Source organism: Sinohyriopsis cumingii, chromosome 18 (genome assembly GCF_028554795.1).
Source record: "Sinohyriopsis cumingii isolate HCF-2022 chromosome 18, ASM2855479v2, whole genome shotgun sequence".
NCBI lineage: Eukaryota > Metazoa > Mollusca > Bivalvia > Unionida > Unionidae > Sinohyriopsis > Sinohyriopsis cumingii.
In genome coordinates, this window is record NC_142978.1 from 55,035,383 (window position 1) to 55,063,319 (window position 27,937).

At 36.9% G+C, this 27,937-nt stretch overlaps 1 protein-coding gene across 1 annotated transcript in view; it reads right to left on the reverse strand.

The window, feature by feature from the left end:
• Positions 1 to 217: 217 nt before the first annotated feature.
• Positions 218 to 27,937, reverse strand: part of LOC149776684 (calcitonin receptor-like) — an 81,354-nt gene continuing 53,634 nt past the window's right edge. Inside the window, exons 9-14 of the mRNA XM_089941218.1 lie at positions 16,583 to 16,646; positions 14,792 to 14,871; positions 12,644 to 12,779; positions 5,914 to 5,955; positions 5,367 to 5,522; positions 218 to 4,228 (exon numbers count right to left, since the gene is read on the reverse strand). Of these exons, the coding sequence (XP_089797344.1) occupies positions 4,184 to 4,228; positions 5,367 to 5,522; positions 5,914 to 5,955; positions 12,644 to 12,779; positions 14,792 to 14,871; positions 16,583 to 16,646 (523 nt within the window). The 3' untranslated portion in view covers positions 218 to 4,183. The remainder of the gene's footprint in view (positions 4,229 to 5,366; positions 5,523 to 5,913; positions 5,956 to 12,643; positions 12,780 to 14,791; positions 14,872 to 16,582; positions 16,647 to 27,937) is intronic.

The following is a 27,937-nucleotide window of genomic DNA, read 5'->3' on the forward strand; positions in this document are numbered from 1 at the left end:
GAAACGTAAGCACAGGAATCGTACATCAGCTATGATATTATTGAGTGGACCACGTTAAATGTTTCCTATATTAATATCCTATCTCTGTAGGTTGACCAATTGTAGATATCTTTTTAAACAAGATAAACTTAGAGTTTTTCGAACACATTGTTATCCTGTATTGCGCTGTGAAATGAACCGAAAAAGGTATGCGCAACAGAAATAAGCAAGTAAAGCTAATTTATAATATGTGCAACGGTTTTCAGAGAAGCGAAATAACTATTTCATGAGCTAAACATAAAAACAGCAATCCCAGGATCAAGAAAAAAGGTTCGTTATTTATAAATTCAGATGAAATACGAGTAAGGTTATGATATGGTAACAAAGTAAGTTGTGTTACGAAATGACAAAGCCAAGAGTAATGTTGTTTTTCAAATGACCAAACTAAGATATCCTGTGATTTCCAAAGAGTAGAAACAGGAATTGAACACACATGTTACAAAAGGAACATATTAAGAGATATTCGCTATAAAAATGACTGAAAATTATTTGAAGGAAACAGTCGAGAATGAAATCAAAAAAAGGCGTGATCTTTGCAGTTGAATAATGAATACCAATGCTGCTAATACTGGACAGATCTTGTATTGGACATCAACAATTGGCAAATTTCATCCAATCAACAACTCACAAAGTTTATTAAATACCATAAAAATGATTAAATGACATCAAACAATATTATATACTTTACGGTTTTTGATAATATATTTGCCTTTAGTTGCACTGAGTACTGATTAGATATCATTCACGCATACAGACTTCAAAGAGTGAACTGAAAATTAATAACTATATAATACCATTAAATAGAGCAGTATTAGGGGATTTACAAAACAAATTGTGATGGTATACTTTTTAACATAGTGAAGTCTAACATGTAAAATAGATAAGGTAATACAGCTCCAGATTTAAAAAATGATACAGTTGATGATATCTTCAACATTTCAATCAATTCCTTTGATCCTTTCAATTCATGTCCTTTTCACATTGGAAAAGGCCTGTTGTATTTTGTATCTTTGATCTGTTTCTCGGAATATTTTCTCAGATCAGACTGATCAAAATTAGAACATGGAATAACGCGTTCTATGTCTATAGTATATCCACTGACACATTAAACATTTATTATAGCTTAGCTATCTGTGGTGGAAATCAAACGATTGAAAATGAAATTCTTTTAACATTGTGTCGTTAGAAATATTTCCTTAATGTTTCTAAAATGTTACTTCTTGTTAACTTAATCAGTTCGAAGTGTTCACTCATGTGATGACTGTTTCAATTCATGTATCACTTACTGTGTTGATTCTTTCATTTTTATGTTGTTTTAGTACAAGACCCTATATTACAAACCTGGTAACGTTAATACGGGAATGTCTGACGATTATGACAATGAAGACAGTTTCGATGTCAAATCTGACAAACAACTTGACAAAAGCTATAGAGTGCATATATTTCAATAGCACATCCTTTGAAAGAAGACATCTACTGAATCTAGTAAGATATTATACATTCACGACTTATCCAATAACTAACACTCTGCTATCTGTTTAAGTGACCGAAAAGCACATCAAGCACTTTTTTTGACAAACCTTAACCCACCCACCTAGTTTAATCGAAACAGAATATTTTAGGTTGTACTTTTCTTTTTACTTGCACACACACTTATATATATATAAGAATCTTTTGTGCACATTTCGGATTTCTCTGACCGCAATGCGTTATATTGCAATCAGCCTATCATTATTAATGCGTTCTCTGAATTAAGTTTAGAACGCACGAAAGCCAAAATCATGATGTAGATTGTTACGTTCTTGTCAGCAACTATTAATTTGCTTTAGTGAAATCCGCGAACTTGAAAAAATACATAACTGGTGTGGAATTGCTTTCCTAATTCTGGCTTGGTATTATAGACAGTTCTAAGTCTCACGCGAAACGAAACGTTCATATACCAGCTGGTTTCATTTCACAAAGAATCTTTTTTAAGTAAAGCGGTTATAACGCCTGTGTTGCATGAAAAGCGCACCATGCATTCGTTGCCCATTTCAAGCCAGTGCTGTGGATTTGGTGTGGTGGAGGCGTTATAGCTCAAAGTTGAAGCATGAGACTCTAGACTATGTGGGTTCTGGTTCAACTCCTACCACTGGATCAGCCCAGATCAGTTGTCGTGGCGTGTCATTTCTCACGGCGTATTAGTCTCAAAATCAAAATCCATTTTTCGATGGAAATGTTCGTGTATGATAATGAGAGAATGGTGTTGTGCACTCATCATCGATATTGGCTTGCACTTTGCATATTGTTTTCTTCGCCTTCTTGCTTATTTTGTTTTAGAGTTTGCTTTTGTTTTGTTTTGTTTTTCTTGCTTGCGTTTTGAGGCATATCTCGAAAATACTGACAGATATTTGTATATATGAGAACGTCTGGGCTTTTCTTGTTTGTTTTGTCTTTTGCAGTTAGACTGCGAAGTGCACATAAGAAACTGCCATCTGTGCTTGCTTTAGAAAAATTCATAAAATCTGACTCAAGTAAAATTGGTTATTCTCAAATCCGCTTACAGAACTAGTCATGCTTGTTCCGTTCCAAATTTAGAAATATCGACCTTATATAAATATTTTTTAACTCTAACCTTTAAATCCGACAACTAATTCTTCGTTTCATCTAATAAATTGTTCTTCAAAATAGGACAATATAGATAAATGAGTAGATATCTAGACAAAAAAAGGCTGGATTCATATATTAACTTATGTTACACAGTTTTAAGACGAGTTTAAACATGGAAGCCAATTGATGCATCTGATTTAAGAAATACTCACTTTGCTGTTTAGGAAGATACACTCGATGTAAATTGCATTTGTATTTTAATTAAAATGTACCCCAGAAATTCTATGTCTTTATATCAGCATAAATCAAACATTATATGCATTAAGAAATTTGGTTTATTTTTACGAGTAAGAATTAAGATAGGAGGAAAGTTTAATTTTTATTTTATTTTCTACAAATGAAATATCGATCTTAAACTCTGGTTTCCAAAACTGGCCTATCCATCTTAAAATCAGTTATCCACTTATGACCTGTACATCTTAAAACTATGTTGTCACAAATGACACGTTCATCTAGACCTCAGGCCAAACAGTGTATGAGTTGTGATTTGTATTTTATCGTATTTAAACACTAACGTTTCTCTACCTAATCCGAACAAGGAGAAACCACGCAGATATGAGGTTGGAATGCAATTTGGAAGCTGTGATTTAAATGTTAAACTCCTATGTGTGTGATCATTCATTGATTATACTAAAATATGTATGGTTTTGGAGCGTTGTTGGTTCCAGTAGACAACGGTTTTTGTCGAGAAATTCTCTGAAATAAGATGAAAACAAGTGACTTCTAGCAGAATTCACGCGGGTGTTGAATTTGTTCGGGAATGAGACCCCTCGGTGTATTACACTATAATGAGTTGCATAACTGCTAATGAAGAGCATGTTCTTCGCTAAGATACCTCTACTCCCTAACCAAATCGTGACTAAAATCTCCACTCCCTAGCCAAATCGTTACTGAAATCTCCACTCTCTAACCAAATCGTGACTGAAATCTCTACTCCCTAACCAAATCGTGACTGAAATCTCCACTCCCTAACCAAATCGTAACTGAAATTTCCACTCCCTAACCAAATCGTGACTGAAATCTCCACTTCCTAACCAAATCGTGACTGAAATATCCACTCCCTAACCAAATCTTGACTGAAATCTCCACTCCTTAACCAAATCGTGACTGAAATCTCCACTCTCTAACCAAATCGTGACTGAAACGTCTTACAAATGATTCGCACTGCTTAACAAGAAGTAAATACTAGTCTTAAAGTAAAATTAAAACTTGTATATTTCACAACGTAATGTATGGACCGTTGAAACAGTTATATTTTTTGCTTTTTCCTACATGAAGTGTTTGGTTCATAAAAGATTGGACACTTGAATTATCTTGGAAAGCAAGAACCGCACACAGCCTACGTTGGCGTTGGGAGCTATTCATATGTCGACACAGATCCAAATAATCGGGGTAAATGCCGTTAAAAGTAAAATGTTGATAAGTGCATTAAGATTGATAAGGAACACGAAAGACGCACAATGCAACATCAGTAAAGCAACCATATCGTCAAATATTAGCTGTCGTTGCCAAGGTTTCTCATTTCCAGTTCAGAGCCATTCTGAAATAAAGACAGGTTATACGTTGTTTCATATATGAAGACATTATCAGATGAAAATCGAAAATGGTTCTCAAGTATATAAATATATTACATGACATGTGATAATTTCAATACATAATCTACATTTCAGTCACTAGAGCACTTGCTGCAATATTATTTTTTTAAATAGTGCATACTGATAATTTCAGGATATATAAGTAACTTTTCATTTTCCTTGGCTGAAAATCAAGTATCACGGGATACGAGAACATCTATTATCATGCACTCATAAATGTATACACCATAATTGTAGATATATTTTATCTGGGTGAGCCATTTCTTTCAACAATAGGAGAAAACAATCGATTAATTAACCTTGTGAAACAATAGCTATTAATATATAAATTTTCCTGTCACACAGCTATAAGCAAATGATCAGGATGACAGTCCAAACTGAACTTGCAATTTATTGCATTATCAAATTGTCGGGATGATAGCCCAAACTGACCTTGCTATTTGTTGCATTGTACAATGGTCAGTATGACAGCCCAAATTGACCATGCTACTTGTTACATTGTAAAATGGTCATTATGACAGCTCAAAATGACGTTGCTATTTATTGCATTGTAAAATGGTAGGGATGACAGCCCAAATTGAGCTTGTTATTTGTTGCATTGTAAAATGATCGGGATGATAGCTCAAAACGACTTTGCTATTTATTGCATAGAAAAATGGTCGGGATGACAGCCCAATCAGACCTTGTTATTTGTTGCATTGTAAAATGGTCGGAATAAACGCGAAAATTGACTTTGATATGCATTGCATTGTAAAACGGTCGGTATGATAGCCCAAACTGACCTTGTTAATTGTTGCATTGTACAATGGTCAGAATGACAACCCAAATTGACCTTGAAATTTATTGCACTGTAAAATGGTCGGGATGACAGCCCAAATTGACCTTGTTATTTATTGAATTGTAAAATGGTCGGGATGACAGCCCAAATTGACCTTGTTATTTGTTGCATTGTAAAATGGTCAGGATGACAGACCAAATTGACCATGTTTTTTATGGCATTGCAAAATGGTCGGAATGACAACTTAAACGGACCTTACTATTTATTGCATTGCAAAATGGTCAAGGATGACAGCCCAAACTGACCTTGTTATTTATTGCATTGTAAAATGGTCCTGAAGGCATCTGGCTTACAGTCTCAGCTGTTGTGTATGTTGTTGAAGCACCACGCCCTGCTGATCGGATACTACCGCCCCTCATTAATCGGTGCTGCTTCCATTTTCTTCTCATAATGGAAAGGACCTAGGAAACAGAGTTCTATGGTACGTCATATATCCTTACCACCTTGTCAACAAAACGGTATGTATAAGAAGCTTCGCTTTCAAACTGGATTTTGTGGAAATAAGATCTCATGTTATAGTTTGTAACAAAAAATAATCGATATTTGTTTTAGTTATCTTGGAAATTAATTCTTGTACTGTCGGAAGGTAAAGCAGAATCTTACTTATTCAGAATACGCAAACATAATGGATTTTACATTTATCTTTTTCAAGAGATTACTGATATTGGAAACGTGACTAAATCAAAATCAATCAAGATAAGTACAGAATTTATTTTAGCATAATGCAATCAAAGTTCGTTTCTGTATTTGAAACATAAATATGCATTGTAGGTAAACAAATATTGAACTCACCTCGCCATTGCAAAAACAGTATATCAAGGACACGAGTGCACCCTGTAAAATATCAAAACATTTTCGATGTATATCAAACACCTTCGCTTCTGACATATATATAAACGAGTCATATTTGGCTTATCAACAGGTTGCGGCAGTTAGGCAGAGATGTATATTTGTAAACCATATCTGATGAGTTTTAACCCCAAATTCATAACAAAGTTCTTATATGGTTTAGAAATCCCCTTTTTATTTGCAGATGTTTCTAGTTTTTGAATGTATCTGCTTCAAAAATGAGTTGGGGATTCACGACAGATACAGTCTAACCCGCTGAAAAGAACACGAGACGCACATAAGTATATAATGTGTATTTATATAATAGACCTGTCTGCAGCGGTGAAGGAGATTTAATTTTTAGCTATGGCGGCTTAGACTTCTTTGCATGAAGTAAATCAATGAATGTGAATTTCAGTAATAGGTGAGTTTATTTTTCTTTAAAACGTAACCATTTATCGCGCCCGTCTTGCTGAATACACATATTCTAGACACATTTCAGGGCTCATTTAATAAGCTAACACTACCTAGAACTATCCAGTCAAGCAGAAATAAAAAACCTCATTAATTTAAATACTTTCTAATTGACCCTCATTCAATGCAAGAAAGTATTCATGCATTTAAATCTAAGATGACAGTTAAATGTTTGCTTTATTTTACAGAAAGAGGGTTCAATCTCTTTTAACATGCGGACTATGTTTATATTCATTTGCTTGATATTTTGTTTTAAAAAGACACTCAAAGAACGTTGTGGTGTTTTCTTTTCTCTTTTCAACTTGAAACGGTGCAATAATGTAAAACATAAACGATTAAATTACCCTACATTTGCCTCAGTTTTGGAAAATTCCCAGCAACATTGTCACAAGGTGTAGTTCCTCATTCCATAAAAGTCAATGGCGTCTTGCTTTCAATTATGTTTTACTTTATGCCCAAATACTTACAACATTCATCCGTAGATTCATTAAACAAATTTGAGTCCCTAGTAGTATTCTGTCATCCAATTTTACCTGCTCCATAAACACTATCGCATACCATATTTTAACAAGCCGAAATTTGAAGTTACTTTCAAAATGGTGTTTTAAGATGAGTTACATTGCGGAATATTTCTTCTCTTCGGGCCATCACTGCTGTATATAATAATGGGATCCTCATGAATATGGTTCACAAGGTTACTTATTATATGCTCATTATTTTTCACCGTTAATTTTGCATTATCAGTTTCGTTCAGTATTTTGCGCTATTGAACTCGCACATAACTTCATATTGCACTCATAAAGAAACTACTTTATATTGTAAAAAACAATGGACGCAGACGCCAACCCTATTGATTTGCAAACAAATCATGACACTCACGTAGGAGGCGGTTTTCGTTTTGGTTGATTAAATTTGTTTCTGAATTAACTAAAGCAGATGTTTCGTGGACTGCCATATAGCAGCTGCTTTGCTATATTCCGCGATAACCTCTGATACAATGTTGTGGATTTAGGTTGGCGATAGACACCAGATTTCATAAAACTACTGGGGACCTACAAATGACATGCAAGTGAAGAGATTTACATTTTTATGTCCCGATTACTGAACAAATGCATTTGAATCAACACTTTCATGGAAAATTTTCGTACATATATATTTTCGAATACTGTCATTTCCTTTCTCGCTTGAGATATTTCCATTGAGTCCCGAGTTTTTAAATGTAGTTTTCAGTATCAATTTCAATTTATTCTCGAAGATTGATTGGCAATTGAACTGCAGACCGTCATCAGTTCCATGATGAGATCTTCTATAATAATAATAAGGTAATTCAGAGGTGTTCATGCATAAAGGCCATCGACTAGCATACATTTGTAAACATAAACTTGACATATATATGGGTATTCCTTAGCTGGGAATTGCTTTTGATTAAAACGTCGTAGATGACCGCTCTTACTTCATCTTGTTTTTGTTGATATGTTGCTTTCTTCTAAATACTCCACCCTATTTTAAATACTTTTTTGTGTAATGTCATCTTCAATGACTCTATGGTATTGAATTAAGTAATATAAAAGAGCTAAAACTAACATATTTTCTAGAATTGAAACCAAAACCCTTCATTACAAAAAAGAAACATTAACCGAACTTTCTTTTGATTATAATGTGATCGCGTTAAACTCGCCAGTCGACCCGTTTATTTTACGATCGACCCTCATTAACTGCATTAAAATCAATCCTTTGCACTCCATACTACATTGTGCCCTAGACTGAACGACATGGGCTTACGTTCATCTTTACTTAAATGTAAACGGCAGCGATAAAATAAACTTTATCTTAAAGCCGACCAGAGAAGATCAGGAAAACCATTCTAATTATATGCCTTCAAGCCTTTCCTTCATTACAATTTAAAATCGTTAAAGCAGAAAACTTGAAGTCATAGAAACCGCTGCATACAGCATTGTTCAACGCTTAGTCAGTGCGACCAATTGCAATGCGCACAGAAATATATAACGTTATCAGCGGTCAGGATTTAGGCGTTTTTCCTAACAGAAACATTACTAAAACATTAGGCGCTGATACAAAGTGCGCAGATCTAACACCCTCCCCTTACTCGATCAAGTCGTACCCATGCTACATCCAATGAGGTGGGATTGCCGTGATCACAAAGAACTCAATAATGAAACAAAAGTCATTTGCATTGTTTTCTGCCTTTGCCACCCTCCTCTATGTCTAAAAACAAAAGCTAATTGAATCTATATTTTTTGAGCAGTTTGCTAACCTAATACATTATGGTTATTAGAAAGGTGGCAACTTAATTATTCTTAGCGATCTCAATTTTCGCTTCGTCTTGAAACCCCATACACATCAAGACTTATAAATTATATTCATAGTTTCAATCTCAAACTGTGACTTAGCAAATCGCCAATAAACATGGTCATATTTCAGATAGACTCTTCATACACTTACATATCATAGACTACAGTCTCGTTCAGTGTACCATGAGCAGATCACAACTGCTTAATATGTCATATGAAAGTTTCCGTCCCTAAGCCTCAAGCTCTGCTTGCCACTACGAGAAACCTCTGTATGATAATAAAACCTAACTAATACATGACATCCAAGCAAACCTAACAACTTTGTTAGATCCTACATCAGCATGACTTGATAACTACTTGTGTATATTGCTTGACAAACATGCAAACAAACAAGTGTAGAGTTTCGATTCCAAAGTGTTCTGCATGATATAATAGTGCTAGTGTTCAGTTTCGCACTGCTAGGAGGATTTGACTTTCCATCAGCTTCACTATTCAGAAGTAGATCTATGAAGCTGTTAAGTTTAATGTCAAAAATAAAATAAATAACGTTCACGCAGCGAAATCAGCCTAATAAGATAACAGAAAGTCTCAGCTATTTCAAGATCACGAACATTCTAATGTCAAGGAATAAATGTACAACGCTTCCAACGACCTTCTCCGGTCGAAATTCCGAACCTGTTTGCAACTTTCTTCCGTGACAAAGTACAATCCATTAGAAATAAGCTTATCAATAAATTTCAATTAATTCATCGTCACGATACATTTGTAATAGATACTATCCACGGCAGCTTTTAACACCAATTGCAATGCAGTGCGCCCCAAAGACACGCTGACTCGATCCGATTCCGTCATCACCGCTGCTTGAGTGATTAGATTCAATTTTGCATTTAATAACCAGTGTTACTAATACTTCTGTCTCATTCGTGGAATTCAGATCATTTTCCCAGAACCCCATTAAAAAGCCTCTTTTGACGAAACCGACTCTTGACCATGATGATTTAAAGAAGTACAACCTTCTTTCCAACTTCCCGTTCATGTCAAAACTCTTAGAAAACGTTATTCTATCTCAGCTTATATTTCATCTGAGTTCAGATGGTCGTTTTCAGCAATGTACAATATGAATATCTCCATAGCCATAGTAGCGAAACTGCCCTTCTGAGAGCAGTTAAAGGCCATCCATTTGCTATGAATTGTGTCAAAATTAGTCTCCATCCTCCCTGACTTGTTTGCGGCGTATGGCACATTTAGACCATGATATATTACTTTACCGTCTCCATCATGTATTTGGTATTCAAAATACAGGCTTCCTATCGTTCAGATCCCACTGAGTCAACGGGACATAAATAATGTCCGTAAATGGGAGACATTCCAGTTCAGTTTGTTTTTTTGATGTTGAACACAAGGCTCTGTTTCGGTCCCATTCTCGTCATTCTATACACTCAGCCGCTCTCAAGTGTCATCTGTCGACATCCGTTGTTTATCTATAAATCTATAAATACGTTGACGCAGTCACACTTGACTATTAAACAACGGGTGGTGCGTGGCCAAAGATAACGTAAATATGGAAGAAATAGGACAGTCAGAAGAATAATTATAGGAAAGGCAGAATTAAGTAAAAGAGTGTCAGTGTGTGTTTTCGTCCCTTTATACTCAGACCAATCATGCTACGGTAGTGGCGATTAGATATGGAACCTAAATCAGCATAGCCCTGATAATCACTGGTGTATCAACAGTTGTACGCTGATTTCACTCAAATGTAAAATTTCTAGCTGCCCAAATGAAGTAGAATTAACATCCAATGAGTAGAGTGTTGCATTGCCGATGTGAGGTCATGGATGACGTTATAAGTTACATATTGATGATTATAATACTGAAGCCATACTGATCACCACGCAAATACCTTCACATTTACACCATTTACCCCCAATAGTAAGTTTCAGCAATACCAACAATAATTCAAGCACGCAGTTCGAAAGCTAGGAGTCAATCTGGATAGTTCTCTCTCATTACGCCAACATATCGTGACAATTTGCATATTTGCATGGATCAGCTCCATACGTAATTTTCTTTTGCTTGATTCTCCCAAAACGTGTGTGTTCCTTAGTACTTTCAAGACTCGAGTATTGAAAGTCAGTTCTATCTGGCTAGTATCAGTATATATTACGGAAACTTCAAAAGGTTTACAACACACCTACTCAGATTACCCTTATAGTACAAAGAACTAAGCACAATATACCCCTGCACTGTAACCTATAATAGATATTTGTTTTATTCAGATTCTAACACAACATCGGTTCATTATGCTACAGTTTATTGGCTGGATCCAATCTAATATACCTATCTGACCTCACTCACGTGTACACAACATCTAGAATCTTCCGCTCCTACTCCAGCACTCGTTTTTTCATCGTTCTTCACTGTTAAAACGAAGTCATACGGACAACGTTCCTTTGCGTACCAGGCCCAGATACGTGGAATGAATGGTGCCTTGATTTTGGCCACAGGGACAATGTGATCGCATTCAAACGTTTTCTTAATATGCACCTATTTTGATTACAACAACAATACTTTATAATAATTACTTCCTTAATTATGGCAGTATGTTTCTTCTTTGTAATTACAAGGTGATTGTGTTTATAATATTGTTGTTTTATATGTTTATTTGTAATATCCGGTATTGTAGAGCTTAAAAAGAGCAGGTGTTGTACTAAGTCTAGATTTTTCTTATTAGAAGCAGTGCTATCATCTTTAGTGCATTGCTGTGACCGTTGTGAATTTCCTTACCCCGCCTTCTGGAATCCAATTTAGATTTTAAATATTACTATCAACCAAGGGGGCATTGAAACAAGTTTACGTCTCTCTGAATATGACCAATTTACCCCGTAAGGGCCAATTAAAAATAAACTAATGGTAAAGATCAGTGGATAGAGGACTGGGATAGTACCTGCAACAGGATTCCCACGCTACCATAAGCGTGCTTAAAGGTTAAATTATAGCAGTAATACACAAACATCTGCCGAGAAAACGAATATGGACAAATGATGGTCTCCATATTATTAGAATGTTATCCAACCATTGCAAAGTTTTCGTATGCAGTAAAAAGCTCTAGCGAGCTAATGTTTTTTATTATGCAATTCCAATCCTATAAAGGTGTTTATGTCCACTATACTGTTTCAAATCAAATAATGCAAATGTCCTGTCACAAACAGATTAATTATGGAATTTCTGCATCCAGTAGGCCTAATTGTCGCCTCACTTGAATATTCAACGATTGGTAGTTTAGTAGGGGAAGTGACACACGTGAGGTTGAAACATTGTAAACAATCTCACCGAAACAGACATATTTGACCTTAAGTAACCTAACTAGAATTAACTAACTATATGACAGGAATTTATATGATGTATGATGATACCGTCCGTGTTAAATATTCTACGAATATGAAAGTACAGTTACCCTATCGATGATAATTTATAAAAACAATATTTTTACATGTTACCCCCTTTTATGATTTGAGCACTACACATCTAGTGTCAGAAACTATTTATACGAGCAACAAACTGAACGACGCGTTGCCTGCGCCAGTATGAAAACAAATTTCTTCTTCTTTCTATCTAAACTTTTTCCATTTATACATAAACTATGTAATAAACACAATTGTAAACGAAGGCTCGCAAAAGCTGGACAGTATTCAACTCGTTTGATCAATTTAATATTAAATCATTACCCATTTGAAATCCTCTGTATAGAATATTATTTTGTCTATCGAATGACTTTAAACGTATTTACAGTTTCAAAGAAACAAAGTATTATAAGATAATTCTCGTTTGGATTTAATAAAGTGAGTAATAACATCTCGATGAGAACGGCACTGAGATGTAATTTCAATACGACAAAGATAAAAATTAACCTGTAAAGATATAGCTAACGCCACCGTTACATGGTAAACCTCAGCTAATACAGTTCCCTCTTTTGGTTTCGCCGGAAACAGTAAATATTGTAGCCCAAGTAGGGGAACTAGAATAAGAGTGGCCCTTGTTGCTTTCCTGAAATACAAAGAGTAGCTCAATATGAATAGATGCAATTAAACGATAGTTAACTTTATTTAAGATGTTATAAAAGGTTGGCTTCTAGTAAAAGTAGATCCATTGCTATGTTATTTATTTTACAGTTATTCCTAGTTAGAAGTTTTAATATTTTTTTTAAATTTCATACTATGTTATTGATGATGTTACATTGTATGTTGTATGTTGGACTTCACCTTGTCCTAAATCAAGTTCATTTTCTACCTGACCTGAGTCATTGATTTTGATTTTGTAAACCGTAGGTTTAGCTCAATCTGAAATTTTAACTTTATAAATTCCCCATAAATTGTCAGGTATACTTGCTGGTTACTAAACATTTTACATTAAAATTTTTGTAATAGACTTCAAATTGTATTTAATATTTTATTTTGCAAACATTAAGAGCATTCTAGAAGGTTTTCTTCCGTAGGGTATTTTTTGTTAGCAAATGCTAGCTGTTCCCTGAGGTCAGGTAGAGGACTATTTAGTCTTTTTTTTCTAGAAAGTATTTCTTCATGCTATAATATTTAAAGGCATAATAAGTTGTGTTATTGTTGTGCCCACAAATTAAATTGGGCTGGAATGTATATATTTAAATTATTTACTCAAAGCAAATACAGTTATCATCAAAAATAACATTATTTGAAAGAGAGAATTGAATTTATATTGAAATTTCAAATAAGGATATATTTTTGGATTGTATTTTTTTAATCCGACATAAAAGACCCTTGGCACATCACCAATACGGGGACCACCAAAAACACATCAACAATTTAAGCTTTGGGTTATATTTTGATTTCAACTAAAGTTTATTCAGTACCTTAAACATTATGACTTGTGTTTCTAATTCTATGATTATTTGGGATTTAATTCACAATATCGACTTTTCCTTTTTTTTGCATATCCACTTTATATTCTATGGAATAAAACCTTTGTTGATTTTTACAAGCTTGTTGCTTCTCGTTATTTTTTATGACTTCTTTTAAGACTATTGTGTTGAACTATGATTAAAACGAGCGTGACGTGGATCAGCTGAAACTGTTTAAATTATATCACAGCATTGCATAACATTATAATATCGATATAAACTGGTTACATTATATCACAGCATTGTATAACATTAGAATATCGAAATAAACTGTTTAAATTATATCACAGCATTGCATAACATTAGAATATAGATATAAACTGGTTATATTATATCACAGCATTGCATAACATTAGAATATAGATATAAACTGTTTATATCATAGCATTGCATAACATTAGAATATAGATAAAAACTGGTTATATTATATCACAGCATTGCTTAACATTAGAATATCGAAAAAAACTTTTAAATTGTATGACATTATGGACGGGAATGTTTTTGTACCATTCAAAAACTTGCTAACGATGTAAAGAAAATCTTTACAAAGAATACGCATTCTTACAGCCAATTGCATAGTATGCATAGCAGTCAGAGTCAATGTACTAGACGGCCTAAATGACGCGAGAGAAAAGGGAAAGAAATGACTATACGATCTGTACTAGAAGCATACTGTTATATCAATTTATATAGAGTCATTATAATTTATGGTGAACATTTTCTCGTCGTTTCACTATGCTAGTTTCATCGCAAATTGCGTGAAAATAAGAGGAATAACACAATAAAAGAGACCATGAGAACAAGCATGTCGAATTGCAACAGTATACTTACCCAGTTTAAAATAACTTTGTTGCCTCTTTTCAAACCATAAAGCCTCGTGTAAATAAACGATACTCTCTTTGCAGTCACAGATAAACAAGAGCTAATGACGCAAGTCATATTTTCTGATAACCATCTGACCTTCGTCACATTTAAATCGGCCAAAAAGCACATGTGTTCACACGTTGAGGAATTTTGTATGAATCATGTTTCGCAGGTCATTAGACCAATTCGAAGCAATATGACAAGACAAAAATAAAACCGCACTAAAATAAGTTACATAGTATATCATGTAATGAAAACATACCTTGTCTGTGAAGCTTCTGGCATCTGTCTTAGTTTCGTTACTAACAAACGAACTATGTTAATCAGGAATATAACATTGACCTATTAAAAAAATGCAGAAATGAATTTAAAATTTAACCGTTTTTTATTTTACTGTGCAGCAAATAATATTGTCAAGCTTTCTTTTTAATGTCTTTCAAACTTCTTAAGTTTAGTACTGATATGATGCAAATAGAATATGCCATCCCGAGCAAGTACATGCAAATATCATCAGACATAAACAATCAATCATCATTTAAGCATTTGAATAAATCGAAATCTCCGTCAGCGTCAAATTGGAATCCCTGCAGTATATGAGTATATTATTGTTCACAATGTGTATCTGATACTTCAATATGATCATCGAACATTGAAATTTGCATCCACAGACGAATCGCATTTAGGGTTTACATTTCGCTAACATCATGTTATGAATCATTTCGAAATAGGGTAGATCTGATATAGCTACAAAATACTCTCCCTTGCTATCAGTCACTTTATACTATATATCTTGCATAAATGCTCTGAAACATGCTCAGGAAAAGATGAATCCTTTGATGATATTTAAAAATACAAAATGTTGTCTTATCATCATATAAATATCGTTCTTCTTTGATCTCATTACCTAACTTACTAGGTTCAGAAGCTATTCTATAATGTACCGATATTATTTATGGATATGCCGATATTATATATTGATGTGCTGATATTCTATAATGATGTACCGATATTATATAATGATGTACCGATATTATATGATGTACCGATATTCTGTATTGTTGTACTGATATTCCATATTGATGAACAGAAATTCTATAGTGATGTACCGATATTCTATGATTTACGGATATTCTATATTGATGTACCGATATGCTATGAAGTACAGAAATTCTATAGTGATGTACCGATATTCTATGATGTACGGATATTCTATATTGATGTACGGATATTCTATATTGATGTACAGAAATTATATAGTAATGTACATATGTTATATGATGCACGCATATTCTGTATTGATGTACGGATATTCTATATTGATGTACCGATATTACATATTTATGTACAGATATTCCATAATGATGTACCGATGGCGAGGGTGGGTCAGAAAGCTATTATATAATAATGTACCCATTGCAGGAAGTGATGTCAAAAACCACTCTATAACGATGTACCGATGGCGGGGGTGGGTGGGTCATAACGCTATTCTGTAATGATGTACAAATAGCGGAGGGCAGGTGCCAGAAGCAATTATATAATCATGTACCGATGGCGGAGGGGGTTTCAAGAGAGACAAGTACATAATATGTCCGGGCAACTGCTAGTAAAGATCAAGATTTTTACCTTCGTTTTGCTTTTGTTTCACGGCAAAAATATAGATTGCACTGTGTGCATTTCTCCTGATGTTTATTAAACATTACTTGAAACACATCATTCTAAAATTCTAGCATATATTACAAAATGACCTCCTGAAGGCAACACTTTTACTGAATACGACAATTTAGTTAGAAAAGAAATATATTTACCGTGCAGCTACAACGATCGTACTTTCAGTTTTATTCTTGCCAACTGATAGACTCATTCATTTATTAGGGTTCTTTTTACCTTCGAGTTCCTGGAATTTTGATGTGTGTGTGTGTGTGTGTGTGTGTGTGTGTGTGTGTGTGTGTGTGATTTAATGGCCTTACGAAGCAAGTATTTTAAATAGTAAATCTGCTTCATCAGCTTAAAGTCCATATATCCTTCTTGAAGGAGGTTAAGACGATATACTTACGGTGATAGACAAAATTACAGGGCCGTTCAGTATCCATTGATACGAACTATCATGTAGCCAGCAGCTGTTGAAATAAAAGGGAGAGATTAAACTTAGTTCGTCCAGAAGGAAACATAAAACAAAAACGTGAAAATACACATTATTTATAAGCTTGTAGGTTTATAATTAGTTGATCCAATTAAGGTTGGCCTTTGACATATATAATGTGGAGCACTCGACCTGTTAAATTATTGAATTTTGTGTACATAAATGACATATATCACTCAAAACATAAGTGCATAATTCACTCAGCCGATCAAATAATAATTGCATATAAAGACAGTTTAAGTGCATACTAGTATCAATAGTACAATATTGTACAGTTTTATGCACAAACCCAGTCAGATATTGCACAAATTATGGAGATTGTTTTTACTTACGTTTCCAATATATTTCAAGAAAATCACGATATGAATAACATAAGCGGGTACGTGTGGTGGAAAGAATTTCACTGCATGAGATACCAATATGAATTGTCTACTTTTGTGTTTGTCCAAGAGAGACAAAAAGTTAGTATTAATTCCATGTACACAGATACTGACCTCACTATGACCAGTTATAAAGCAAATGATTATGCCATTGGGTGAGGTAGTAATTAATAATACAGTAAAAGAAAAACGTGTTTTACATTTATTGATTTTCATAGGTAATTCGAAGAAGGTAGGGATTTGTAATATCTGCTGGAGAAGGGAGACGTTGTAGTCAACCTGTACTTTGTGTCTAATAACGAGATTTGCAGCATGAAAAATCATTTACCACCCTGGCTGAAATCAGCATACACGACACGATACGTTTATGATCTTGTTCGCTTTTTCCCATCTAGACAGTACAAAAATACCCCACAATCTGAGATCTGCATATGTACTTAAAGGTTACTACATTTAAATGGGAAAATACGATTTTTTTCTTTCTAGGATGGATACTGCACGAACTTGTGGAGTGCAGTATCCATCCGAGAATACGAGTTCGTATTTTCCCCTACAAAGTGCAGTAACCTTTTTATTATATGCTCATTTTCTTATTCTACCTAAGGCTTATTTATATTAAAAATACACTACTTGGAATAACGTAATTGAATTTACGCTTTATCCCAAAACATTACACAACTGCAAATTCATCGATACACATCAACAATATTAATGCGCACTTAACTCCTCCCAACGAAATTTGAACTTAGTCGCTCGCACGACATCACATTCAAAAGGAAATGTAGCTTTAGTCTACTTAAAATTGAAAGTTAGAGTCATATTGTGAATGAGTGCGCATTGCAAAAATTTTTCCATTTGGTCTGAAATGAGTGGATTTGGGGTACTTTTTGTCGATCCTACAAAATTTGGTGGTTATGGACTGGATTTATCTGTGTCAATTTCAAATGAAGTCCATCTGATTTGAACAGCGAAGAAGGCGTCTTGACTCATTTGCATGAATTTTTCTGTTCTGTTATCGAACGTTTGAATTGTTATTTGGGAAATTCTGAACTCTTTCAATTGTAATTATCAAAATGAAGCTGTGGAATATAGTGCACATTTCATTTTGAATGCAGTAAGGAGGGTGTTATTGCACTTGGAATGTAGTCGAAATTACAGTGCAAATGTGTAATCAAGCTTTAGAACCCATGACATAGCTCATGTAATTCGGATTTGCAGAACTAAGAAAGTACATTTTGAGGAAATTAAAGATACAAAATGTAAGTATACTTTTTTGCCATTCTTATTATTAAGTAAAGAAGATATGTGTATGCCAGATCACGTGCATGCTCCCCTAACTATGGTATGACCTGTATCATGTATGGCGTATATCGCTACCCTAAATTGTATCAACAAAGTTAACGCGTAATATTGCAAAGCAGCTGGCGTAATGCAATCCATTCAGCCAGCGGAAATAATACTTCGTCGTCTTCGCATATTGGCTCTGAGGCTCTTACCTTTCTACGAAAGACTCAATTTTCCCACGAATTTGGTACTATCAGTTATAAAGTGACACGTATCTGATATATATGCGAAAGCCCTTGCCCTCGGTATCATTTTCGATACCGGGTGAGCACATGTTATAGTCTGAACTATTCTATTAACGAAAAGTAACGAACATTTCTCCCAAACAGTTTAACTGATCCGAATGATATCACGTTCATTCATGACTTGTTTGAAATTTTTATTTGTGACGCAATACAAAAAACGCGTCCACATTGTTCACTTTATCATCTCTACTTTCAAATAGACGAAACAGCTATTCTAGTTCATACACAAACAAATCTAATAACTGAAACCTACAGTCTATTACATGAGTGTACATGATTTGTTTAGAAAATAGTTTCTAATGTACTGTACTATTTGTAGTCACGCGTGTCGTGAACGTGCGTGCAATATCAAGGTGTTCAGTATCGTAGTTAACGGAGAAAAGAGGAGTATATAATAATAATAATTATTATTGGTTCCTGAAAGGGTACTAAACACATTTTAACTTTCAGTTTGGTTTACGTCAATTATGATCCCACTCAGATTATTGATAACGTATTCCACATTGCATCCGAACAGTTGACAAAGAATATTAAGCATTTCAATTTCTTCTCAGTATTGTTTCCAAATCAAAATTGTTTTTTTTTTTTTTTTTTCTTTGTTTCTTTTATATTAGCACAGACAGAGACTGAAACTTCTCAGTAGTATACTTCATGTACGAAATTACTTTATTAAATGTGTTCTTTATCATACAACGCAAAAAAGCGTATAATAACATTTGTTGTTTTTGATGTGAATCAAAGTACATTGCACCGGTACTCCTATTGTGTTCTCCAACAAAAAGGTGAATATATGCGTGTTGCCCTATCCCATAACGTCACATACGTGGGGACCTGAAACTTGCAACAGCAGAAAAGTCAAATAGTTCCAAGTGTTTTAGCGCACATACAATCAGTCCCTATACTTTATTACTGTGAGTAGTGAATAGGGATACTATAGGGTCTATGGGACTTACCATTAAAAACACCCCTGGGACACTATAGGGTCTATGTAAATTTAACATGGACAAAAACCCTGGGATATTATAGGGTCTATGGGAATTACCATGGACAAAAAGCCTGGGACTGTATAGGGTCTATGTAAATTTAACATGGACAAAAACCCCTGGGACTGTATAGGGTCTATGTAAAATTGAAACAAGGAGGGGTCTCTATATTTTTAAAAAAAATAAAAAAAATAAAAAAAGGGTAGGCAATTGAAAGAGTATCTCTTTTCAAGAGATTGGAGTGGCCCTGAAAAGGGCCTTTGGGTTTATGTTAATATGCCCTTAACATAAAGGGCATCTGCGACATCTTCTTCGCCTTAAACTTCGTCTCACTGTAGGTCCATAAACTAGCACTCTTTTGAGGCATCCTTGCCTCTCCACGTAAATCCTACGTATCCATAGGCTGGTGTCGCTCCTATGGACAACTGTCCACTTGGATCGGACATACATTGGTATGTCCGTCTGAACATCATCGTTAACACAAGTGTTGAAGATTGAACGTCGGTCCACATGTTGAGGCGTCGAGAACAGGTGAATGAATGCAGTGAACTGCGCTTATTTATAGGAAGAGGACGGATTGAAACGGATTGAGTTCATTGACCAATACAAACACGCGTTACAAAATTCAGTTAGCCCACGTCCAATCGGAAGAGAGCAGTCTGTGACGTCACGTGGTCTATATAGATTCGCTATCGCCTATGTGCAGTCAATCCATGCGACAGTTTTTTCAACATGACGGAAACTCAGAAAACAATAAATTGGGGTGCACCAGCAGTGGAGACCGCCCAAGGGAACACGGACTTACTTTCAGAAGAGGTGAATTGGGATTTTGTGGATTTTCTTACCTCGCAAGAATTTGTTCCGGAACTTTCGCCACTTTCTCCTTCATTACCGCACGTGGAGATTTTTGGACAGAGACAGAAAGAATAATTGGAGAAATTTATACAACAGCAAAAGGAAGCGGAACAAGCTTTTCTCCTATAGCAACAGCAGCAAGAAGAAGAGGTAAGAAAAAAACAAGAAGAAGAAGAAGTAGCAGTAGCAAAGAAACAAGGGTGTGAAAATCAAACGGTCACGGTACTGTTAGACATTTTAGCGGAGTTAAGAAGTCTGAAACAAATGTATCAGACTTCTTTATCACGACCGAAGAGAATACGACCTTCCCGAGCTAAACACTCCAACCCTGTGACTAAGCCTACCGTGCCACCCTTAGTGATTTCAACCATATAATCATCATCAACAGTACGCAGTCCAGAAGTAGGCCTTGGCCGTGGCAAAGGCTTAAGACAGTTAAAGTTGATTGCTTAAATTCACCCCTACACCAAGAAAAAAGGCCCTTTTCAGGGCCACCCATGTCTCTCGAAAAGAGATAGACTTTCAATTGCCAATAACTCATAAAAAAAACATTTTACCCAATAGTACGTGTCTGTATATGAGTATGCGTGAGTGTAAGTTATTATTTTAAAATCAAAACCGAAAGACACTTACGTTTTATAGACTTTCTATTCTAGTACAAATTTTACAATTCAATTTACAACATAACACTTTAAAAAGTTCATACACTTCTTCTGCCTCATTGTTTAGTCTCTGTTTTTTCAATTTCTTCACCGTCATAGTCTTTTGCTCCTCTTCCTCCTCACTTTCTTCCCTTCTTCTTTTCTTTTCCTGTTTCTTTTTCTTCACCTGTCTGCTTTCTTCCTCTGAAGAATCCCTCTCTTCTTCTGACTCCTCTTCAGAATCCCTCTCTTCTTCTGACTCCTCTTGTTTTTTTTTCGGGCAATCTGGAGACCAATGTCCTTTTTCTTGACAATAATAACAGGTATTTTGACTTTTGTCTTTTCTATCCCATTTTTTTCTTTTTTGACGGTCTGGACACTCTGAAGACCAATGCCCTTTCTTCTGACAGATATAGCAAGTATCTTGACTTTTATCTCGAAAGGAAGGTGAGTAGTCCGACGACTGGTCTGAAGAAAATTTTCTAATGACCCCTCGCAACGCTCTGATGAAATGTTCGATTTGTGTAGTCTCTTCCATCGTTGTGCTCGGTTTGAGAGTGAAATGAATAGTGAAAGGACAAGACACATACCCTTTATATACGCTGGTCTGCCATGACTATAAAGTAACCCATGGTGTTTAAATTTTAGTCATTTGACTTTTTGTAGTCAAGATGAAACGATTCAATTCATTCAAGAAGAAAGAAGAAGAAAGTAAGAGGCAGAAACGTGATCTATCGCCTCGTACCAGAGCTGAAGTCTTGGCACAAATTCATGCCAGTGATTTTGAAGAGGACATGAGTGAACCAGAATTGATACCCAGAGAGTCTTCCTCTAAACAAAGTTCACCACCCTTAGTCAACCCTGAAAAGTACTATCACATTCGAGAGACAGAAAAGCGCTCCTCTAGAAAATTTAGAACCACGGCTTACACCTACACTGTGAAGTTTAAAAATTTCAAGTCCGACGTACCGTTAGAGAAAGCAAAAGGGTTCATCACCGAGATGTGGGATTCTTTGCTCACCAAACTCAAGCGACAATGTCAAGCCAAAGAAGAAGATCGCTTGAGACTTTCCATACAACACGACGGCTTGAAATCCCCTGTTTGGATCGAGTTTAGTAGCCCTGCAGAATTGACCCCTTCCAAAGTCATGGACAAAATTCAACACGTACACCAATCCAATGACCAGTTTGACATCACCGACGGAAAAGCCACACTGTTTATGACCCACGTGTCTCCTCCTCAAGGGACTGGACGCAAAATGATGTTATTGGTGAACGACCTTCGCAGCATTAAGCGTAGCCTCGTCCAAATTCACAATTCTCAAGACCAGATGTGTTTATCCCGGGCTATTGTGGTGGGACGAACCTATACCAACAAGAACGACACGGTAGAATGGAAAAGAGACTGGGAGAACATCCGATAATCGGACCGAGCCAAACAACGAAGTGAAGCAGAACTCCTGTTGCAACAAGCTGGCCTGTCCAAAGACACACGCTGTGGCATTCCTGAGATGCAAACATTGCAAGATGTCCTAGCTCCACGCTACACCTTGAAAGTGCACCCTCAAGAAGTGCGTGGACCTCTGTTGTTTCGAGACCAAGACTATAAAGATGGAAATACATTTACCTTTATCATCACGATGACCATTTCGATATCATTACCAGTATTACCGCATTCCTGAAATATAGTTATTACTGTGAGAAATGTGACTAAGGTTATAATAATCGAGAGCAACACAAACGTTGTGAATCGAAATGCTCAGGATGTTTGGCCTCTCCACCCTGTCTGAGCGTAGGACAAGAACCAGTGCATTGTTCAACTTGTCTGCGCACGTTTGTCAGCCCTGCCTGTTACCAACAACATTTGAAGACGCAAGGTTCACAGAAGAAATGTGCTTGTCAGCTCCCGAAATTGTGCCCTACGTGTGGACAAGGCATATGTACCAATACTGTCAAGGCACTCGTATGTCGAGGAAAGAAAAAATGTCACATTTGTCATCACATCGTGGACTTGGAACACTAATGCTACGTGCAAAAATACCAACCCCAACCAGAGAAAGAGGATGGACACAAGAAGAAAGGCAATTTCATCTTTTTCGATTTCGAATGCATGCAAGAGACCGGCATTCACATTCCTAAGTTCTGCGTGGCTCATCAAGCGTGCGAAAAGTGCATTCAAGAACCTATTTTCAGTCATTGCCCTCACTGCAGCAAGATTCCTGGAGGGCGCGAAAAAATCTTTCGGGGACCGAACAGGCTAGCCGATTTCGCACAATGGGTCTTAGACCCCATCGACAAGACGTGGAGCCAAGAGGACATCGAACGTTACGGAGATTGTCGTCGTCATGCCACGGTGATGGCTCACAATTTCTCCGGATACGATGGACAGTTTCTTCTCAGATACTATACGGAAAAAGGCACCGAGCGTCCTAAAGTCACTTTGAAAGGAGCCAAAATCATTTTCATGCAAGTTGGATAAGTGCAGTTTAAAGATTCGATGAGTTACTTGGCCATGCCTTTGAGTCGAATGCCTAAAACGTTTGGAAAGACAGAAATGGCTAAAGGGTACTTTCCACACTTTTTCAATACCGAAGCCAATCAACATGCCGTTCTACCCCATTTGCCTGAGGCTTACTATTACGACCCTGACAACATGCGTACCGAACAACGAGAAGCTTTCTACGCTTGGTACCAGGTCCATGCCTCCGACCCTTTCGACTTTCAGGAAGAAATGTTAAAGTATTGTCGTTCCGACGTGGACATTTTACGGCGTTGCTGTGGAAAATTTTGAGAACTGTTCATGGAACACGGAGGGGTCGATCCTTTGAAAGAAGCTTGCACCATTGCCAAAGCGTGTTCCTTAGTGTACCGGCAACGATTCATGCCTGAAACCACCGTGGCTGTCATCAGTCCTCAAACGACCAAGTATGTCAAACGTCAATACTCGGTCAAAGCCCTACGCTGGTTACATTACTTGTGCGACAAAGAAGACAAATGGATTCAGCATGCCCGCAACGGAGGGGATGGAAAGACCATCGGAACGCATTCGGTCGATGGCTGGGACTTAGAAAACCCCAAGGTCGTGTACGAGTTTAACGGTTGCCTATTTCACGGATGTCCCGTCTGTTACCCTGACCGTGGCACTAAAAATCAGTTTTTACATCGAACCATGGAAGACTTGTACCAGGTCACTTGTCAGCGACGCCTAAAGTTAGAACAGGAAGGATACCAAGTGGTGGAAATGTGGGAACACGAATACGATCACCGTTTGAAAACCGATCCCGAGTTTAAATGCCTCGTGGAAAGCTACCAGTTCATGGACCCCCTGAACCCGAGGGATAGTTTGTACGGAGGAAGGACCAATGCCACCTGTTTGCTGTACCAAGCCGACGAAGAAAAAGGAGAAGAAATCAAATGCTTGGACGTGTGTTCGCTGTATCCCTACGTATGCAAGTATTGTCGCTTTCCTGCAGGGCACCCACATTTGTTCACCGAACACATCGACCTGAAAAAACATTCGACAATACGAAGGCTTGATCAAGTGCAAAGTTTTGCCTCCCACGGACTTGTACCATCCCGTCTTACCTCACCATTGCCAAGGCAAACTGATGTTTCATTTGTGCCGTACTTGTGCTGAAACGTGCAACCAAGATCAACCTTGTCATCACACCCAGGAAGAACGGGCCTTGACGGGGACGTGGATCAGCGTAGAATTGTTCAAAGCTTTGGACATGGGATACCAACTGTTAGAAGTGTACGAAATTTGTCACTTTCCCAAGACACAACAATACCACAAGGGTGACCCCACACAGAAAGGCATTTTCGCAGACTACGTGGATGCCTTTTTGAAACTGAAGCAAGAAGCCAGTGGCTATCCGTCCTGGTGTCACACTCCCCAAGACCAAAAGACATTCAAAGAGAAATACTGGGCACAAGAAGGCATCACTTTAGATCACATCGAGAAAAACGAAGGCAGGCGATCGTTTGCCAAAGTGATGTTAAATTGCTTGTGGGGTAAAATGGCACAAGTCCGTGTTTACCCAAGACGGAATATTTGACAGAACCTTCCCGCTATTTCCAGATGATTCACGACAAAACGAAATTCATGAAACACGTGGACGTCGTTCGCGAGAATTTGATCTTGGTCAATTACGAAGAAGATCTGGACTTTGTACAAGACGACCCTTTTGGAAATGTCATCATTGCGGCTTACGTGACAGCTCATGCTCGCTTAAAATTGTACGAAGCTTTAGAACTGTTAGGGGAACGTGTCCTGTACTTTGACACAAACAGTTGCATTTACATCCATCACCCGAGTCAACATCACCCTGACATCGAAGGAGACCATTTAGGAGCCTGGACAGACGAGCACCCCGACGACAAGATTTTAAGTTTCGTCAGTGGCGCTCCAAACAATTACGGCTACGAATACCGGGACAAACAAGGAGAAGTCCACACGAAGTGCAAAGTGAAAGGACTGACTCTGAATTATCGTACCAGTCGAGTGGTAAACATTGGGGTATTGAAAGAAGCCTTGCAGTCTAGAGAAGATGAACACTTTAAAGTGACCACCTATCAACCCAACAAGATTGTACCTTTACCCACTCACCACATCGTCAGTCGACCCTTGGAAAAAGTCTATCAAATCGTGTACCAGAAGCGAGTGCGACTTCCCAATCATTTTACCTTACCGTATGGACACGTCGGTATTGGTCTGTATATAAAAAGGAACCCTAGGCAAGATCGATAGTTCATTGTGACTACCAAGACCAAGCGAACAAGATGAATACTTTCAGAGAAACGCAAAACAAGTTCAGAAAGGCACAATTCAAGTTTGGGGCTTCTGAAGTGGAATGCGATTGTGAGCCTTGCGATGGGAACGATGCTGTACGTTGTGATGTTAGCGATGCCGTAAAGCATCATGGGAACTTTGTTCTCACTACCCCTATTATGGAAAGTGATGCTGTGCGTGTCAAACCTGAGGGATGCGAAAGCGATGCCGCTCGTCCTCTTGGACACTTTACTGGGTTTCGTTTTAAAGGTGAATGTCCACCTTCACGTCTACCTACCTACGGATGTCATCCAGCCCTGAGCAAACTCCTGTCCATGTCACCCTACCCTCATCGCAACGAACCTGTGAAAGACGAATATTCGTTCCCTGTGCGTTTGTCGGAATACTGCGACTTTGAAAATCGTCTTCAGTCGTTCAAAGGAAAATGGCCTAAGTATCTGGGAGGACCAACCCCTGAAGAATTAGCCGGAGCCGGATTTTTCTACTTGGGCGAAGGGGATAAAGTCAAGTGCTTCAGTTGCGGTATGTCACTTCACCACTGGGAACCACAAGATTCGGCCTACCTAGAACATGCTCGATGGTCACCGAATTGTCATTACTTACCCTTAGTGGGACCGAGACATTGAAGTAACTTACCATGTCGTTGAAGAAGAAACCAGATTGGTTAGGAATCAAATGTTGGACATCACCGAGACCAGTATTCAAACTTCATTTCAAAAACGATATTGAATCATTACCTAAAGAACTGCAAGAGAAGATTTACAAGGAAGTTTGGCAGGGGTTTGCCAGAGTGAAATCTCAATGGGTGACTGTAAACCTTTTGTGCCGAGAAATTCACAAGAGGAAAGTGAAAAAAGTCAATCGATGTGTTAGATTTCTCTGGGTCAAGGGTGCATACATCCTATTATATTACTCTAAACCGTTTACATCAAAAGAGTTCAATGAGATTCTTGGACGTTACCCTGAGTGGCAGTGGTCAGAAATTACCCACTATGTGGATTACTTTTGCTCTAGGAGAAGATTGTGAATTGTACGGACTGACCTATTCATGGATATTTTGCTAGAGAATATTCGTGGTTTGCCTGTGGAGTTGAGAGAAAGGATTTACCGAGAACTGATCAAAATACGAGTGAAACGCAAATGCAAAGTCATTCAACTGTTTTTAAATTATGCTCTTTTCAAAAGTATAAGAAGACTGATTATGAGTGGATATTACATCAGTCACAAAGGTAAACGAGGCTATTGGCCACCACCCAGTGATTCCAAAAATAGTGTATATACTTATGGATACTTTACAAGAGAACATTTTGAGCATGCCTGAGGAGTTGAGAGAACGCATTTACCGAGAGCTGGTCAAAATACAAGTTAAACGTAAAGAACAGTTGCATCCGTTACGTCACCTGTGTTTGAACCACTGGTACCTGAATGCTATACAAGGACTGATTCAGTTGAAAGTGTTCCATTGGACAGACATTGATGAACGACCCTCTGGTTTTAAAAAGGATTGGTTTGCTATTGATGATTCTATCTACTTCATTGTAAACTTACTGCATCGAATTCCAGAGAAAGAGTTAACGAATTACCAACATCTTTTACACAATGTCAACTTAGTGAAAGAGGAAACTTCTGAACGAATTGTAATGTGTAGATTAGTGATTAAACGATTTAGATTCGACAATGAATTAAAACCATGTCTGTGCAAACGGTACATTTATTGCGTCAGAAAGAGAATTTAGTATGACCTATTCATGGATACTTTACAAGAGAACATTCGTGGTTTGCCTATGGAGTTGAGAGAACGCATTTACCGAGAGCTGGTCAAAATACAAGTCAAGCGTAAAGAACAATTGCATCCGTTACGTCACCGATGTTTGAACCACTGAACGGTATAAAAGAACTGATTCGTCAGAAATTGTTTCAATGGTCAGACCTTGTTCAAAACTTCGAGGTCGCCAATGATCGACATGTTCATTATTTTGGTTACTTCGAGATTTACCTAGTGAAACGCATTGAAGAAGACGAGTTAAA